The sequence below is a fragment of the Folsomia candida genome, unplaced genomic scaffold, assembly GCF_002217175.1.
Source record: "Folsomia candida strain VU population unplaced genomic scaffold, ASM221717v1 Fcan01_Sc004, whole genome shotgun sequence".
Taxonomy (NCBI): domain Eukaryota; kingdom Metazoa; phylum Arthropoda; class Collembola; order Entomobryomorpha; family Isotomidae; genus Folsomia; species Folsomia candida.
Genome location: NW_019091196.1, coordinates 9077167 through 9089898, shown reverse-complemented (window position 1 = coordinate 9089898; position 12732 = coordinate 9077167). Strand labels below are relative to the sequence as shown.

The following is a 12732-nucleotide window of genomic DNA, read 5'->3' as shown; positions in this document are numbered from 1 at the left end:
TTCATTTGATCGGGTCATCCAATCCCCAGATTGAAAGAGAGATTATTTACTGTTTGGGCGGCGGTGGTGGTCGTGGTGTTGGGTGAAAGTAGACGTAGGGTTAAGGATTAAATGTATGATTGCAACCAGCAGCAGGGCGTTGTTGGTTTTATTTTCTGTAGGTGAAGTTGACTGATGCGAGAGGCTGATGGATCCCTGCTGATGCGACTGGCAGTATTAGTCTCACTTTCTCTACTTGACTCGTTGATTTCGTCCTCCCCGTCCTGTCTGATTCCATTTTATTACATGTATTCAGGCAATTTTATGTAGTTGAATCTCAGCAAAGATTACATCACGATGAGATGATGGTGGTGCACTATGTGGTGTGGTGTATGTATGGATGGATGGTACTTACTTACAAAATCCATGATGCGAGCATAATCATTCATCAAAACCAGTACCAGAGAGTTATGGATGTGGATGTGGAGTGGTAACACTTGAACTTTTCATACATCCGTACTGCTGGTGAAAGTAGATAGAATTTCAACTTGGGGAAAGGAGACATGAAACTAAAACCACAAAAACCCACCACCACGTTAGTTAAACAAGCAAAGACCAGCTTAAAATGGAGCCATTTCCAAACTCAAACGAGCCTCAGCTTCCAAATGAGCTTGGCTGCGAGAAAGTAAAATCAAAGGAGTTATTGCATATCTTTTATAACGTTTTGATGAAGAGAGAACAGAACCGGGCTGTGTGTGAGAGAGAGAAAAAGCAGCATATAAAGTGAAGTCAGCCGAAAGAGATGAATTTCTAAATTGGATAGAAAAAGGTGGTGGAAAGAGAGAGAGAAATAAATCATAAATTTCAAATATTACGTCCATCAACCCAATTTATTCGGTGGTGCGGTTACACTCTGGTGGTGTGGTTGGTGAATTGCGTATAACTGAAATTTCCCAAGAAATGCGAAACATTGTCGTCATCAACGTAGATATTTTTTTCCCAACATATTTTTCACATATTACAATTTATTCATTGAATTTGACAAGAATCAGAGTCATTTCTCTTTTCCTCGGTGGTGGTATTAAGCATCCAAGTAAAAAATTGTTCCTTGTCCTTTTTCCGGACAGGCGAGGAAAAGGAAATTCCGTGCAGGCTAACCAGTCAAGGTTTCATATCCGTCTCTATTTTTTAGAGGAGAAGAAGAAAAAGTCTTAGTCAGCCCCAACTTATCGAGTCAGATTTTGCGAGACAACTTTCACCAGAAAATATATCTCGCCAACGACTTTGCAGGAGCAGGAGGAGGATGCATGCAGGGGAAATATTGTGTGTGTATTTGTCCATGTCGCATGCATGTAAGTGTCTTTTAGACTTCTCCCAGTTTTAGTTAAGGTCTCTCTCCTCAAGGACGGGATACATGGAGAAAGTAAGCAAAAAGGAGGATGATGTTTTTGTCATGGGATGTTACATCCATGTTGGTGACACACTGCTTTCCCTCAGCCTGTCGGCCTGATAGTTGGGGATGATGTTTCTCCTCTATCATCATGGCATCTTCTGCCACTGCCACTGCACACAAGCTCATCGCTCCATGATGTGGCACAGATCTCTTCAAGTTTTTCCAGAGAATGAGACACAGATTGGAATTGAATTGGATGGAGGGAAGGTTGCTCTGTCGAATTAAATGACGATGAGATTGACATCACTTTGGACGACGGAGAGAAAGCCATTGTGCCAACGAAGGTGTGTTTCTCCCTCATTATTTGCCTAGATGAGATTTAGATAAACACGGTCGTACTTACAGCTCAAGTGGAAAGCAGGGGAAAAGATAATGAATCTCTTCTTCTTCCATCTCTGCACAGTTAAGGAACTGAGAAATCATCTCTCTCTTTCGGAATGAGTGAGTGAAAGCAAATTTCTCTTGGATCCAATTCTTCAAATGACGACTGACTCAAATGGTTGAAGACGGTAAATAAGTAAATAAATAAAGATATCCATCTACATTTCTGCTCACATCACAAGAACAAGATTGAGACGGAGGAGAGATGATGATGTTGTCTGCCTCTATTTCTGTCTGTCTGTAATGATGCTCAAATATGGAAGAAGAAGAAAGGAAGTTTATTCAAGGGGAATGAAAGACAGAGTAGAAAGAGAAAGTATACAAGAAATTTTGTAAAATTGACAGAATGCCGTCATCATCCGAGGAGGAAAGCTGATGAGTTAAATTGCTTGCTACACGACAGAAGACGGACTTTTACTTGAATAACAAACAACCTTGAAGGAACAAGAAGAAGAAGCAGATTCCACGATACAGACAAAAGTAGAAAGTAAGGAAAGGTAGGAAAAAGTTGTTGGAGGTGAAAGGAGATCAGTCAATCTGCTTTAAACCAATCTTCTTAAATCTTTTCGGAGGAGAAAAGTCAGGTGAAGAGTGTTGATGTTGATATGTTACTTGCTCCGTGTTGATTCTTGGACGAGTTGTTGGTGAACTACGGAAAAGAGAAAGTATTTACAAAGAAAAAAGAAGACGTGTTCATCGTGACGTGACAGTTAATGAAATTATTTAATTATTTGTAGCAGGAAACGGCTAATTTTTATCTCGTTTTCTCTCACTGTGGTCTCAAGTGGTCGTTCAGTTGGACTTGGACCACGAAGTAAAGAGGATGGGATTTGGATACATAATTTTCAAATGGCTTAAGATAGCTTTTTATTTTGACTTTGAATGCGTAGGAGGTTAAGGATTAACCTTTACAACCTTTGTCACAATGAAATTGGTCAATTTGAGACATGATTTTCTAAGATGACGTTCCTTGTCATTATTCTTGATAAGATCAATTGGACAGAATAAGATGATAAACTACTTGTCTTGGCGTCTACTCAAAGAGAAGCTCGGTGTGGAGGAGGAGTGGATTGATTAAGCAAGAACTTTTACACTCGACAGATTATTACACACAGGTTTTGGGCAAACAAGCGTTTGAGCTGTTTTCATTAAACATGAAAGAGAAAGTGAGCCAAGTGAAGGTCAAATTTCCCCAAAATGTAAATGCATTGATCAAAGTAATAAATCGATGAGGGTACAGCCGACCGTCGGCGGTGACGCAAATGTATGGGAGACAAATTTGCGTGATGTAATTTTGGCGCACGTAATGCGTTTATTTATTTTAAAATGCTATACATAATCTGTGACAGTAATTACTAGTGAAGAAGATGAAAATACTTAATGTTACTCGTATATGTATATTTAAGTACGTGATGTATTGAGAATCATGAGGAGGTTTGAAATCAATTATTTCAACAAATATTGAAAAGATACAGTGAAGAAGTTCGTAAACAAAAATAATAAAAAATAACAACACTGACAACAGATTTAAGAAACTTAACAAAATAATAAAATGAAGAAGATCACGGTAATTGAGAATATTTGATTCTCAAGAACGATATGCAGTCAATCAGCACTAATCACTAATCAGCAGTCTAATAATGGTAAAACATTCGGATCGTATATAAATACTTGTGATGATTTGTATGGAACTATTAAGTGACTAATCTGTACTACTACTCTTTTCGGAAATAAATGCATAGTATAATTATGCAACAATAATGCTCGATTGTTTTTTTCTGGATTGTGAGGGACCTTGAATTCGGGACCACATACAGTGTGGTTTCAGTCGATTCTATACTTTTTTAAGTTCCCAAATTGATCCACGACGTTTTTCACTTGATTGTAGGAAATCCCACTTTTCAGTTGAATGCTCAAGTACTGGATTGAGCTTTTAAATGGGAGCCGATCAAGGGAACAGAGTCCTCGGATGGAAATCTGCACAAGTTAGGAGAAAGAGAATAATTTTTAGGCAATAAAATAACAAGTACTGACATATGACTATTTACGTACAGATGATAATCCCACAAAGCTAATAGATAAACTGCGCAGTGCGATGAGGGAGAATGCTTCTTGCAGGCTGCGGCCAGTTATACCATTATCATAACAGCGAATCCGAAGGTTGCGCAATTCTAGATATTTTAGTAAGCAGTCCATTCATAGCAAGTTATATACACTTATGAATAAATACATTTAAGTTTGCCCAAAGTTTTAAATTTAGTTAATTTAATTCTCTTACTCGTCAACTTTCTGAATGGACTAATGTCGTTCAAATCTCCACAGAATGCATCATCTGAAAGAGTTTTACAATCCTTTATGGAAAGTTCTTGGAGTTGTTGCAGGCCCAGAAATAAGTTTTGGAATTCGGCGCAGTCTCCACCCCACTCGGTCAAGTGGAGAATTACCAAATTAGGGAAGCTTTGACCCATTTGCAACCCAGAAATGGGACAGACCGATGATGAATTCAAATTCCAGGCTACGCACAGTTTAGTCAGAGAAATGCGACGTGTGGTCAACAAAGTTTGTACGGTTTGGCGTGGAATGTCATCTTGCATGGTGAAAATGTTGAGGTCGAGAGATTCTAGGGATGGAAAGTCGAGTTCTTTGGCAAAATTGATAGTAGAAGGGGAGGAGTTTGAAATTCCGAAACCGACAGAGCAGGTAAGTTCTTTCATAGCGGTGAGATTTCTACAATACATAGAAAAATTCAGATATTTGTAAAGTTTGTCCAAGGATATTACTAAAATTCTTTCCCAACCTCACATCCACCTTTCCAAGCTGTAGTCCTCGACAGGACGCAATTGTTTTGGAAATGTGTGAAGAACAGTCCAGTAGACCAAACGGGACATTTGTGAGTTTTACTTTCTTGTGAAAACAGGCTGATTCTAACTCTTGAAATATAACTGGGTCGTTATTTATATCCATACAAAGATTTACACAATCAACCGTCTTAAGACGTAGAGTACCAGCTTTCATGTAATGAATCAAAGGACTTAAAACATTGGCGTGACAGAAATCTTTAGCTATATCGTTCAAGGGGGCTCTTTCTCGAACAGCAACCCCATTGTCACCCAAGTTAAAAATTGGGGGAGGTTTCTTCTTTGCGGGATCAATTTTTGGATACCCAATTTCAAACTGGATTTGTGGGAGTCGCAAATGTTTCAAGTTTTGGGAAGAAGTTATCCAAGAGATGAGAACAGCCACATCTGATTCCCTGGCAGAAGTTAACTCATCTAAAATGAAGGTGCGATACGATTGGAAATTTTGACCGAGGACGGCGAGATCTTTGGGAGATATATTTTTCAGCGAAAGGTCAGAAATTTGAACAAATTCTAAGCCCGGACATTTCATGAGGAGATCAATTTTTCGAGAGCATGCGGAAGTGGATGAAATCTTGAGAACTTTCATTCGAGGCCCGAATGTAGATGCAAAATCAGTAGAAATATAGCTCTGTGAAGCCAACTTTTCCATTCTGATCTTAAAATTGGTGAAGTTGACGGAGCGCTTGGTCCGATGGAGACGGTCTCTGAATAATGTATTATAATATATAATTAATTATTGCAAAATAATGCTACTAATTATATAATGCATAGGATCATGTGGCGACATACAAATGTGCTGAACGCCGAATATCTACACAGAGAGAGGACAGGATCCGCGGCGCTTCCACCCACGCCTTCGTTTGTCTGCAGACTAAACGAAGGCTTAGCAAGTCTCCGTGTTCCAGAAAAGTACATATTCGCTCCCCAACCTTATTATGTAAAATTAATTACTCCATTTAATGTAAAACAAGCAAAATTATGATTTGTAATAATTCTTTTAAAAAAACTTACTAAACATGGCAAGTCAGCAAATCTGAGAGGACCAGAATTTTGCATTTCGGTCCGACTTCTTCTGATGTAAGTAATGTAGCGAAAATATCACTGGTTCGAGAACTATCTGGGGACCTGACTTGACAATTTATACAGATAAACACCAAAATCTATGTTCAAGGTCGTCACGGTTCATATCCTATGTATCCATCAAGTGGTTGAAATGTCGACGTGTTAAACTTTAAAGTAAGTCTTAATTATTGTGTAAAATTGTGTCAGTTATTGAATAAAACAAGAGTCGATAAAATTAAAATCACTAATTTTCATATGAATAATTAAATAGTTAATTAGTTTAGGAAGAAACATTAAAAAATCATAAACCCAACCACCACACTACCATCAACCATATGAGTTGATCAGTATACACACAGGAAAGGAAACCAGCAAGTAAACAGCGGGCCGAGTTTTTTTTACCATAACATAACACGAACCAGACCAGTCCAATAAATTTACTGCAATTAATAATTTAGAAATTTATTTAATTGCTAGATTATCACTTTAAAAGAATGACCAGAACAGGATCTCAAAGGTCATTATCATCCTCTCCGAGACGAAGTCCTCGCATCGAGAAGAGGAAGCAAGAACATGAAGACGGTGGTAGAGATAGAGATTTTAAAAGTAAAGTGGCCAAGTTACCCGAACTTATTAAGAGTAGAAGTAGTAGAGACGTAAAGAAGAAAACCAAACCAGTGAAAGTAAAGTCGCCAAGACCACCCCCACAAGAAGAATTGACAGAGATTGATGATGGATTATTGTTAAAAGAGATTGAGAATGATTGGTCATTGACACCTCCACCGAAAACACCACTCCCTCAGACAAAATCGTGTCCTGTGCAATGGCAACCTCGAAAATTGTCGCATCCTCGGAGTCAGTCACCTCAACGAAAAAATCATTCTCGAACATCCCCATATACAGATCCCACATATTCCCCACCGAAATCTAGAAAAAATCAGTCTTCTCGGAAGTTGTCAGATACTCAGACCGATCCACCCCCTCAGGAATCGTCGCCGCCTCGAATAGATCCGCCCCCTCGGGAATCGTCGCCGCCTCGAACAACGCATCAACCCCGTCGAAAAGAACTACCGTCTAGAAAATTATCAAAGCCTAGAAAAGATGCACTGTTTCGGAAATTTTCACCGCCTCGAAGAGATCCGCCACTACCACGAGAAGACACGCCTTCTCGGGAACCAAGGCGCCCATCTCCCCTTTCCACACCTCCCCGTCAGAAGCAGTTGCCCCCCACCACGCTTTCGCCACCTGAAAAGCCGACGACTCCTTGGGGTTTGAAACTTCGCAAGCTTAAACCTTGTGGTTCCGTAGATTCTGTCGCAGAAACAATTCTTCTGGATGATGATGATACTGTTTCAAGTATCGAAACCAAAAAGGCTGTTGACGATTCCAACAAGTTGTAAGTTCAAAATAAGTCTATAAGAATGACTGGTTATCATTCACAAATGTAACATCATTAAAATATGCAATTAATTTTTTCATAGAATTTTGGAATATCAATCAACTGCTTGTGGGAACAAGGGCGCCGTTGCCCTGTACGCTAGTGATATTAATTGTCTCGACGCTGGGGAATTTATTAATGATAAGATTGTTGATTTTTGGATCAACTTTGTCCTTCACGAGAAAGGAATCGTCGCTGCAGATTTAAAAAAGACTGTCGTCTTCTCATCTTTATTTTACAACTCGTGGAGAATGCAAGATAAAAAGATAAAGGATTCCAAGAGTGTGAGGTATCAGATACCAGATAAGAATAAACCAAACTTGGTAGTTCGACGTGGTTGGACGAAGGGAATTACGGATTTATTTCTCAAAGATTTTATTTTTGTACCAATTCCACAAGAGTGAGTTTGACAATTTTTTATTTATTTGAAATTTCACGTTTGTGCATGATTTATTCGTTGTTTCTAATTCTGATCCATTGTTTCTTATTTCAGTGGACACTGGATCCTAGCAATAATTTGTTATCATGGAATGATAATAGATAATTTGGAGGAGGCACTTGGATCATCTGTGAAAAATGAACTAGTAGAAGAACTCAAAACTGATAAGGATGATTTCACAAAGCTACAGCGTTTTGTGGCCAGAAGAAGAGAAAAGAAGCTAAAGATAAAGCCAATGATAATTATATTTGATTCTTTTAAAAGTTTAGACCTACGACATAAAGGTATAGCAGCTTCACTGAGGAACCTTTTAGAAGTAGAGTGGAAGGTATAGCTTGATCAAAATTATTGTGTTTTACAAACTTAAAATGATTTACTTTAAAAATTCTATTTTTTTATTAGGAACGATACGGGTTCTCAGTTTCCTTTACGAAGGACAACATACGCTTAGAAATACCGGAAGTGCCTCAACAAGATAATTGGTACGATTGTGGGAATTATGTTCTTCAGTTTTTCGAATCCTTCTTTTGTGAAGATCTCCCTCGAGAGCCGCCCATCCCATCGTTGTTAAGCTGGTTTGATGCAGAAAAGGTTAAGGGAAAACGAAAAGCAATTTATAACACGATTTTTTCTATTTTAAAAGAATCCCATCCAGATAGGATTGAATTCATGCCTAGTTTAAAAGTTTGAAAACAAGCTCAACTCAAATTTTAGTTATTTCTTCATATTAATTTCTTCACACATGCAATTAGTTTCATCACATTGACAAATTACCATAATAAATTCAGCATTATATAATACCAATATTTTCTAATCACGTCAAAAAATGAATAAATGCCGATGAAATTCTAGATCGAGATGGCTTGGCTTGGCTTATTTTCAATTTTATTGGTATTATTCTTTATTTTATTTTTACTTCATTTCCACATTCGGTCCGCAGTAAATAGGTCATAAATAGTTTATAGTAGTAGTGTGGGTGCCTTGTCACTCTTGGATTTACATATTTTGGAAGTTGTGGTGTGTGCATATGTACCTTAGTATTAGAAAAGTATACAGAATACACAAAATCTTCTACTTGTATTTTTTTTACAACATTATTAATTCTTTCATATTTGAAAAGTTGAACCAGTTTTGGGAATTTTTTGTTAACCTATCTGACTTATTTAAATGACTGGTTACCCTGTACAATTTGACGAGACGAGATATTCTGAATAATACTAATCGTAAGAAGGGTTGGTTTGGTGTCATGGTTGATTATAAGTACATAGTGCATGGAAAGGTGGTTGCTTCCGGTTTGGATAATTATTTCTTAAAAATCAGAGTATTACACGCTAATTAATCGTACAATTATTTGGTTGACATTTATTATTGGAGGGTGGTGGTTGGTAGTATAGTTAGCACATTAAGTTATTACGGAAAAAGAGTCCATCAGTAATAATACCAATAATATTGCGTTATAGTTTCCACTTTTTCTTATTAATTTAGTCCGAAAATTGAACCCATTTTTGTAGTTGGTTAGGTGTTGATGTAAGAAAAGTTTTGATTTCTTATCGATCCTTATTAATTCAAGTTTTATGATGGGTATAAAAAATGTATGATTTTTATACTCGATTTACATACGTACTGATGCTATCCGTATATATATATCCGTACTAATATTATTTTTCTTGTTCCTCATCCCGTCTTCCAGTTTTAGTAAGGATTTTACATTGATACAATTAATTTGAAGACCACTCTAAATACTGCACGAGTATTATTTTTTACAAATTCTTTGTGTGAGACTTGTCTAGATAATTATTATTGTAGTAATGCTCTCATTTGGCATGAATTATTATTCGTCTTAATAATACTCGTGAGTCGGAGTGGCAAGACAATAGAGATAGAAAGAGAGATAGACAGTGATGAGTAGTGCTTAAAATAACTTACATCTTAAATATGTATGTACTCGTTACATTCGCATATTACTCATTATCATACCCCGGAAAAATATTTTTTTATCCTACCCTACTCATGTTGAGCTCAACACGAGTAGGGTAGGATAAAAAAATATTTGTCCGGGGTATGCTCATTATATCGTCATCTTAACCCATAATTATGAATTTCTGATTTCCCCAGTGTCGGAAGAAGATCCCCCATTTATTTAGGACCCCTTTAAATAGTATTGTTTTGTGTGTGTCTATGTATTATTTTTTGCATGGGAATTGAACACGAGACGATATTCGACATAATAATAATGTACACACACAATAATATGTTTCCACCGGAGTATTTTTTATGTATGCACCAGGAGAAAGAGAGAAAGAGAGAGCAGATATTTAGTAGGATGATTGCTTTTGTACTCGTAAATCTCATTTTTTTGACGAGTATATGTACGGTGAAAGTTTGTTTTCCTTTTCCACTTTAAAGATTCTGATCATTTTCTATTTTCATCTCTGCAGTCTGCACCACATTATTTTTTGGTTACATAATATGTCCCAGCACATTTTTTGTATTAAAGTTCCGTCTTATATAATCTCACCCACCGTTACACACACCAGGAAAATGGCAAATATCTTACTAACCGATTAAAAAAATCACCGTATAGCTAAAAAAAGTAGTTTGTGAAGACTAAAACTTTGGCGTCTTGTTGGGGTCCATCATTTGGGCGTATGGATGAAATAGGCTGAGTGGTGGGGGCGGTGGTGGGGCTTGGTCCGGCTGATGGCTGTGCGATGAGGGTTGATGATGCAGCGAGGATTGCTGACTCTGACTCCCTCCTCCTTGCTGATGATGACCTCTTTCATGGTGGTGGTGATGATGTTGGGGGCGATGTTGCATCTCTAATTCGTTTTGGATGTGATGTGTGTCATGGTATTGGTGCGACTGTTGTTGCTGCAGTTGCTGTTGGAGTTGTTGCTGTTGCTGGTGGTGGATTTGTTGTTGGAGCTGTTGGAGGATGAGGGGGTGCTGTTGAAGTTTTAAGAGTTGGTGTTGCTGATCAAGGGAGAGGTTTAAAGCTCCAAGGTTAAGTGGGGGTGGTGGACAAGGTGTCCCGTTTCCGCCTAAAATCCCATCTCTCCCACCACCACCGCCTCGTTCCCTTTCTCCTGCCCGGGTGAGATTGGTGAGGGAGTGGTGAACAGGTCGGAAGGGCACGACTGGTGGTCCCATGGGACACGGGACGGGAGGTGAAGACGACTGAGGACCGCTGCCGGATTGTTGTTGTTGCATGAGTTGCTGCTGTTGTTGAAGGTAAGCTTGAGCATAGCGGGATTGAACGGGGGTTGTGTCTTCCGGTTCGATTTCACGGTAGTAGAAGAAGAGCATGGAGAGGTACGAGATAGTTATGGCGAGTTGGAGGCACTGCGAAGAGAGGAAGAAATTATTTTAATTTGGAAGTTGGACCCTGATTGACTGTCGACTTTATTACCATGTCCATCCAATAGTCGGCCTGCAGTCGGGATAGGACAAGACCTTCTTGATTGTATTTCTCCATCGCTTCGGGGAATCCTTGTGGTCTGAATTTGTAAATTCCTTCCAGAGTTACGCCAAAAATTTGGATGAAAAAGAATAAGATTGATGGAACGACGAGGAAGCAGCGTAGTTTCTAAAGGTGTAAGAATAAGATTCAAAAGTTATCCCTACACAATTTACTCGGTTAATTAATAGTTGCAGAAAATGCATACCTTATGCACCCCCCAAAATATGAAGATACCCGGAGGAAGGAATGCAGCATAGTAGCCGACATATAGTAGTCCCATTGTCACACGCTCCTATTTTTATCATACACATGTAAATTCATGTATATTATTAGCCGAGAAAGTCGGTGAAAGTTAACTCACATCGTAATTATCCTTATCTCTGACACGATACATCGTATAGATCACGCAACCCAAAAAGTAAAAGTAGAGCAGCCCCATCATCTACAAAGACAAAGCGTATAAATAAATTAAACATTATTCACCATGCTGCCCTCCAAATGGAAATGTGTAACGAACCAGATGCAATCCAGCCCCAAAATAGCTCAGCCGTCGCAACGGAATACAACAACACATTGTAGTATTTGTTTTTGTGACTCGGTTTGTTTTCTAATCACAGCAGGAAGTGGGTGGACGAGTGATGATGATGATGTGTATGTATGTATTTATGTATGTACTGCGGGGTGGGTGGGTGTGGATGGGTGGGTCACCACTGGATACTCAACCACATCGTTTATCTTATCCACAAAGTTACTAATCTTCCCAGGTAATCTCCATCCTTAATTATTTCCACCTCCGGTATCTGTCTCTATAGAACAGCTTTCACTGGATGAGAAAGTGGTGCTGATGATGTCTCACTAATTGTGATATCGTCCCGCAGTACTGGATTTAGCAACAATGCCCGCCACGACCCGGCCATTTTAACACTGCTTTCTCTTTCCCAGGGTTAAATTGACTTTGTCTTTTCTTGGCTTATCTCCCACCACTCGGCCTCCTAGAAGAAGTGAAAGGATGGATTTGGTGTGTAAGCAATTGAACTAAGTCAAGTACATTTGAGTGGAAGCAGCGAAACTCTTCTCTCTTCTTCTTCTTCTTCTTTCTGATGTGAGTGAGTGTGTGAGGTAGAGAGAAAGAGAGAGAAAGTAGCAGCAGAGGTGGATATATGTATGCATGAGGAGACAAATAGAGGTGTCTACAACCACTACTTCCACTACTGACTGTCTCCCTCTCGGTCTTCCCGAAATCCGACTTTCCCCGAAAAATATCTTTTACTTTCACCCAGAGCGAGAGATCCACTCCAACATCCATCCACACCACGGAAATGTGGGTAAGTGCCCTAGCGTGTTGGGAGAGAGGCGTCCAGCAGCCCCGTGGTAAAAAAAACTTTACGCTTTGATGTCACTAATCCGAACTAAATATGAGGCAATAATTAAATTATGGATTGTGAATTTTGGCCCAAATTTGATCATTTTATATTGGATTAGGTTAAAAGTTCTGCTTTCTCCGGGTGCAGATGTGGATGTGAAAGTCATTTCACGGTTCCATCATCACCAGGCAGGCTGTCTTCGCTTTGACTCACTCGACACGTATCTAGCCACTCGCTCGCACCACGACGACGACGACTACTCGCTCGCTCGTAGATTTCCTCTGTACAGTGGATT

General features: G+C 38.9%; 3 protein-coding genes and 1 long non-coding RNA gene across 4 annotated transcripts; 2 read left to right on the top strand and 2 right to left on the bottom strand.

Moving 5' to 3' along the window:
* The first annotated feature begins 317 nt into the window (after positions 1-317).
* On the top strand, positions 318-3313 carry LOC118435210. Its single transcript, XR_004834609.1, has 2 exons — positions 318-1716; positions 1778-3313. It is a non-coding gene; the product is annotated as an uncharacterized LOC118435210 (long non-coding RNA).
* LOC110848464 lies at positions 3103-6055 on the bottom strand. Its single transcript, XM_022095690.2, has 6 exons — positions 5686-6055; positions 5464-5603; positions 4611-5378; positions 4092-4540; positions 3866-3984; positions 3103-3790 (listed from the first exon to the last, which is right to left on the bottom strand). Exons 1-6 carry the CDS (start codon positions 5728-5730, stop codon positions 3638-3640), a joined length of 1674 nt encoding a protein of 557 aa, XP_021951382.1. The 5' UTR covers positions 5731-6055; the 3' UTR covers positions 3103-3637.
* A 51-nt stretch (positions 6056-6106) lies between these two features.
* On the top strand, positions 6107-8470 carry LOC110849313. The gene is made up of 4 exons (XM_035850807.1): positions 6107-7132; positions 7218-7574; positions 7668-7941; positions 8016-8470. The coding sequence occupies exons 1-4, from the start codon at positions 6231-6233 to the stop codon at positions 8301-8303; spliced, it is 1821 nt and encodes a 606-aa protein (XP_035706700.1). The 5' UTR covers positions 6107-6230; the 3' UTR covers positions 8304-8470.
* Positions 8471-8481: 11 nt separating this feature from the next.
* Positions 8482-12219, bottom strand: LOC110849094. The gene is made up of 5 exons (XM_022096470.2): positions 11591-12219; positions 11435-11515; positions 11279-11365; positions 11023-11199; positions 8482-10955 (listed from the first exon to the last, which is right to left on the bottom strand). The coding sequence occupies exons 1-5, from the start codon at positions 11645-11647 to the stop codon at positions 10221-10223; spliced, it is 1137 nt and encodes a 378-aa protein (XP_021952162.1). The 5' UTR covers positions 11648-12219; the 3' UTR covers positions 8482-10220.
* Positions 12220-12732: the final 513 nt, after the last annotated feature.